The 6,127-nt window shown below is 34.0% G+C and overlaps 1 protein-coding gene across 1 annotated transcript; it reads left to right on the top strand.

Annotated features, from left to right (window-relative positions):
• Positions 1-382: 382 nt before the first annotated feature.
• On the top strand, positions 383-5,659 carry LOC138693815 (myb/SANT-like DNA-binding domain-containing protein 3). Its single transcript, XM_069817624.1, has 2 exons — positions 383-636; positions 2,957-5,659. Exons 1-2 carry the CDS (start codon positions 462-464, stop codon positions 3,574-3,576), a joined length of 795 nt encoding a protein of 264 aa, XP_069673725.1. The 5' UTR covers positions 383-461; the 3' UTR covers positions 3,577-5,659.
• Positions 5,660-6,127: the final 468 nt, after the last annotated feature.

Raw genomic sequence — 6,127 nt, 5'->3', positions numbered from 1 at the left:
CTTGAAAAGTGGCAGAGTCAATGGAAAAACACACAAAAAGGTGCCACATGCAAATTATTCTTTCCAACAATAGAACAACGATTAACTCAAAATCTCTATATCACCAGAGTTCACAGCACTTGTTACAGAGCATGGAAAAACAAGCTTACCTTCATAGGTTTAAACTAGATTAGTGGCCGTGTGCACCATTCTCGATCATCTAGCCCGTTTATCAGCAATCACGGAAACATGGTCAATTCTTGACAATGATCAAGTTACAGATGCGGTGCACTGACATTTTCCCTCGATCATCTTAGTACCGTCAGCTGACGGTACGCTCGCTTGAGAAGAATCATCTGAGCACTAGGTAACCGCGTATAAAACAGCGAACGAACGCACTCTGTCAATTATCGCTTCGTTTTTGTTTGTCGCCTTGTCGGACTGTTTCAAACATCCTCACAGGTTTCAAAACAACTAGTTTCATGGAAGAAAAAAAGAAAAGAGCACCGAACTTCTCACAGTTTGAAGTGGGAATTCTTTTAGAACTCGTCAGCAATTCGGCATCTATATTAGAGAATAAAAGTACTGACGGAAGTTCTCTAAGAGAAAAGCAGGCTACCTGGTTGGATTTAACCTCACAATTCAACGCTGTTCCAGGTGAGTTATACGTGTTTACATAATTCCACATAATTTATACAGTGGTTATTTCATACTTTTGATAAGAATTGGGAAAATTTTAGTATACGGATACCTCACTGACAATTATCTTGAAATAGGCTACTAAAAGAGCAGATTTGTATGTATTTGTCGAATTCTCATCATCTTGCTTACGAAGAGACATTGCAAAGCCAATAATTTATTTGGGAAAATTTCATTATACGGATACCTCACTAACTTATTTTAAAATAAAAAAAAAAAAAGCAATTCGTCTGTGTATGTCGAATACGCATCATCATGCATACGAAAAGGAAGTTTTTAGTGCCAGTTTATTTTGTGTGCACGAGATTGGAATTTTGGAGTAAGAGGGAAAGGAAAGTATCCTTGTTCTGAAATTTATCCATTTATTTTGTGTTCACAAGGTTGGAATTTTGGAGTAAGAGGGAAAGGAAGGTATCTTTGTAATTTCTCTTAATTCAAGTGGCAATAGCCTAATTGTCCAAAACGTCATGTAGGTCCTAATAGTTTGAAGCTGCAAATCTATAGCTAATAAGTGATAATCTCGCGTTCCACAAAATGGTCATTTAGTTTTACTATATTATTGCCGGCATATAATAACTACTTTATTATTATGTTAACAAAATTGGACAGTTAGGCCTAAATAATATTTTGTTCTCAAGTAAAGTCCCTAGAAACATATATAAAACATTAGTCTATTTAAAAAAAAAAAACATTTTTATTATTCATCTGCAAACTTGCAGAGACATATCACTTTTTAGCCATCGATATATTATTAGACCTCCCTGTGAAAACTGTTGGATAGTGTAAGGAGCGATTAAATGAAACTGAAGATTAGGCAGAAGTGAATAAAATAAATTTATTGCAATTTATATCAGTGTTCAATATCATAATCAAGTAGTATTATAATTTTAAAAAATTCTAGCAGTCTACATTAATACAAATGAACATGACAGTTATCTGATAAATTAAATAATTTACATCAATTGAACATAATAATATGTAATAGGTAAATAGCCTATTTACAGTGAGGTCAGTATTAAACTATTTTGAACTACTTTTTACTTCACAAAAACACACAAAGAACATATTTTTAAACAATTTTCTCTCTTTTTTATTAATACAGGGTTGCCAAGTTAAAATTCGTGTTAAAAACAACAAAAATAAGCTGACACCATTAATTATTATTTTCATAAGATAAAATAAGTAAATACATTATCATGCATACAATAACAAATTATTCAGCATTGGAAATGTAAAACACACAACAAATATAGCCAGATTACTATGAATTATTTTTATTATACTCTTCAGTGTGGTACATCTGACTTTATTAAAATATTTTTTGTCAAACACTTGTTCAGGGCACTTTCCATCATAGTTTAATTTGCAACATGCAATGGAAGAGAGAGTTCTGAGTTTCATTTAGTCGTTTCTATAAAAATGTATATTGAAAACTTAAATAAACTAATTAATACAAAATAGACATTGGCACAGCAATTGTGACAAAAGCTGACAACAGGTATGAACTGACAAGCTGACAAACTTTAGAAAATGCTGGTCAGTTTTAAAACCTGACACTTGGCAAAACTGTTAATAAAATACACCAAACCTAAGTTAAGCTAAGCAAACCTAAACTAAAGTGACAAGCCAGGCTTGCTGTACAGTGAGTGTATATTTCCAAAAAAAATTTCACATTCTTTTTGTAAAACAGCACTTAAATCGAGGTTTTGCAGAAAAAAAAGTTACGAAATCCAGCACTGATCTCGTTGTAAATAATGAACATTTAATATAATGGTCCATGCCTGTGGAGTAACGGTTAGCGCGTCTAGCCGCGAAACCAGGTGGCCCGGGTTCGATTCCCGGTCGGGGCAAGTTACCTGGTTGAGGTTTTTCCGGGGTTTTCCCTCAACCCAATATGAGCAAATGCTGGGTAACTTTCGGTGTTGGACCCCGGACTCATTTCACCGGCATTATCACCTTCATCTCATTCAGACGCTAAATAACCTAAGATGTTGATAAAGCGTCGTAAAATAACCTACTAAAATAAAAAGTAAAAAATTTAATATAATGTGGAGTTATTGGAAGCTGTGATGAGTTAAATAAAATTACACAAGTTCCTTTCTTTCTAAAATTAAATAAGCTTATTATGCAGGGTCCCCTACAAAGTTTGAAGTATATTGTACTTATGGTTGAAAATTATACATTAATAGAGATTGTGAATACATTTAACCCACATTTTCTATATAGCAGCATAATTATTAACATGGTTTTTACATATTTATGTTTCTTTATGTTTTAGGTGTAACAAAAAGGTCTACACAAAATCTAAAAGTATGCTATGAGAATTTAAAAAGACGTCTACGCAAAGACCTTGCAGATGAGAAAGTAGAGACATATAAGACTGGCGGAGGAAAAAAGAACATTAAAACCACAAACATTGACCCTAAACTACTAGAAATTATGGGCCATTCTATAAGACCCTTACAAAATGCCTTTGACTCTGATACTAGTTATCAGGGTGACGTTTTGTATGATGGTAGTTTGTCAGTAGTAACTACACAGTATGAGGTACCATCAACATCAACTGCTCCTGAAATGGAACCAGTTGAGCAGGCATCAACAGTATCAGCTACTATAATACAGGACATCACACAGAGAGTAAATGTACAGACACCAGTCGATATGGTATCGCCTAGTATCTCCCAAGAAAAGGAAGTGACACACTCCAAGACCCCAGCCAGCTCCAGGCAGTACCAATGGAATCGTCGTCGGATGCCTCAAAAACCAAAACCTTCATGTGAAGCTGTAGCTGACACCTTTAAAAAAAGAATAAGTGTACTGGAAACTCAATTACGAATGATGGAGGAAGAACATCTAAAAGAAATTAGGATAAAAAACTTAAAAATTTCAGTGTTATGACAGAAACTGAAATACTGGAAAAAAAAAAAATTCTGTTAATTAAAATGCCTACCACTGTTTCTTCCAGTTTTCAACTGGGTCATTCCGTGTCATTTCAACCAATATTCTTTCAAAATGTCACCCACCATCTCAGATCATCTTCGTATTAGGTGAACATGTTTGCTTACCTGAGATATGAACATAACCAAAATACTTGTTTTACCTGTAGCACCATTCTTTGTTATAGCTTCATGAAAATATAAAAATTGCATATATGTCACAAACACGGTTTATAAGGCACTCCAGAAACAAAAATTGCTGCAGAAGTGGAATAACTGTATTTGATTCTTGTATTTAATTGTTTGTTTGTTATTGAAGATTTTGAAATTACTATTGATGTGAAATTATAATTGTTTGCTTTCTTTTACACACACGCACACACACATCATTATAACACTTTCCATGGATTTGGGCCAAATGGTTAATCCGTTTCAGTCTCAGTTATCAGTAGTTGTTTCAATGGTCGTTCCTAATGTCTTGTTCCCCAAGGTTGGAAATTTTTCATTATTCTTGGGAGACAATGTCGTGGCATCCATTGGATGTGTTCAAACCAGTTATTTTTGTATTTAATCCAGCACTGATGTAACTTTTAGTTACTGGTAATTTAAAATTTGTTTATTAGCCTTGCTATCTAACAAAGTAGCTATATTGCGCAGTTTTTCTCATGAACTTCATTTCAGCCGCTCTAATTCTTGATTTATCATATGTTTCTAGAGTCCATATGTCACTGCCATACATTAACATTGGAAGTGCCAAAGTGTTATAAATTTTACTCTAGTAGGTACTCCTTGAACATTTTGTAGGTTAAAAAATATTATTTATGAGTCCTGTTATTTTTAGGAACTTTGAGATGTAATTATTTTCATTCTCATGAGATAGTAAACATCCTAAATAGTTAAATGACTTTGTTTGCTCAGTGATTTTATTATTAGTAACTATTTTACTTCTTACTGGTTCTTGGCCTATGAATGTCATCATTTTTGTTTTTGTGGTTGAAATTGCCATTTCCTAAGCTTGTATAACTTTATTCAGTTTATGCGCTGCTATTTGTAAAAAATATATATCTGTGTGTGTGTGTGTGTGTGTGTGTGTGTGTGTGTGCGCGCGCGCGCGTGCATATTTTAACTGTATATACTTACACAGCCTTAGACACAAAAAATGACTGATGTCCTGTAGTGTGAATTTGTCTAAGTCCATTTTGGACAGCACTTGGTTTACACGACTAGGGAAAGGATATTTATTTTGCACTTAATTTATTATTTGAATATATCTTCCTTATAACACATATATCTTCATAACACCTATAAACAGACAAATAAAAGCAACTAACAAAACAAAGAAGAAAAAGAGCGGAGTCATGCATAAGAAATTTCTTCATGTGTTAACCTAAGCTCTCATTGAATCAATTGAAGTCTTCCAAAGGGGACTTTGTATGGCGGCCCGTCATTTTTTGTGTCTAAGGTTGTACATGATACATCATAATAAAGTCTAAATGTGGAGCAACATAGCTTTTAGAACCACTACATATCTGATACAAACAAAAATAGACATTTATAATTGTACCCCGGGCCCAAGTTTAGTAATATAATTTTCACACAAATGTTTGTTGACATTTTATTTCCTTAATGTTCCTGTCATTTGGAATTAATGGGTTCAATTTGTTTCCTTGGTCACTTGTTATGTTCTTCCTGTTGCTGTGTGCATACGCCTTCACACAGTGTAATGCTCAAAAGTAACCTCACAGGTATCACTTTGAGGCCTATAATATGATAATGCTGGGCCATGTGGACGCATACATTTAACAGTTATATCCCTTTCATCAGTATTTACTGCTTCTGCAAATCTTTTGCACCAGTATGAATCATATACACAAGCCACGTTGGAGTTTGCACTCCAACTGTAATTATTGCACTTCCATTGTGAGATGATGCTGTAATGTTCATCAGCACTAACCTTTTCGCACCAATTTCATTTATTGACTAGGGCACAAATTGATGTAGACTATGAGTACCAGAAATTATAAAAGCTTGCTGAAATCGTTTATTCAGTTGGACACAAGTTCATTATGTCTTTTATGGTACAAAGAAAAATTTCAATTTCTTTAAGTGTTTCCCTACAGAAGTTGTAGATCAGACGTACTCATGGTGGGCATATCGCCCAGTGCAGAAGATGGGCGGGTGCTGGAAACTTTTGTACATGAAAACAGACAGTGTCGCGCACTAAGACCTATTGTAACCTAGCAGTAAGGTTGCTTGTGGTTTGTATCATGGATAGACCTATTGATACAATATTTATTTAACCTGGTAGAGAGCGATAAGGCCATAGCCTTCTCTTTCCCTCTACCAGGGGATTACAACTACAATATCAAAAATATAATTTAATATTAAATTTACAATTACAATAAAATCAAAGTACTAAACATTACTTGTGTAATACAGACTGGACAATTTATTATAGAAGTTAAGACCAAAGAAAGAATTAGTTACTGAAGTACAAATTAAACATAGCATAA

This window comes from Periplaneta americana, unplaced genomic scaffold, assembly GCF_040183065.1.
Source record: "Periplaneta americana isolate PAMFEO1 unplaced genomic scaffold, P.americana_PAMFEO1_priV1 scaffold_22, whole genome shotgun sequence".
Classification (NCBI taxonomy): domain Eukaryota; kingdom Metazoa; phylum Arthropoda; class Insecta; order Blattodea; family Blattidae; genus Periplaneta; species Periplaneta americana.
Note: the sequence above shows the minus strand (reverse complement) of the source record. Positions and strands in the feature narration are given on the sequence as shown.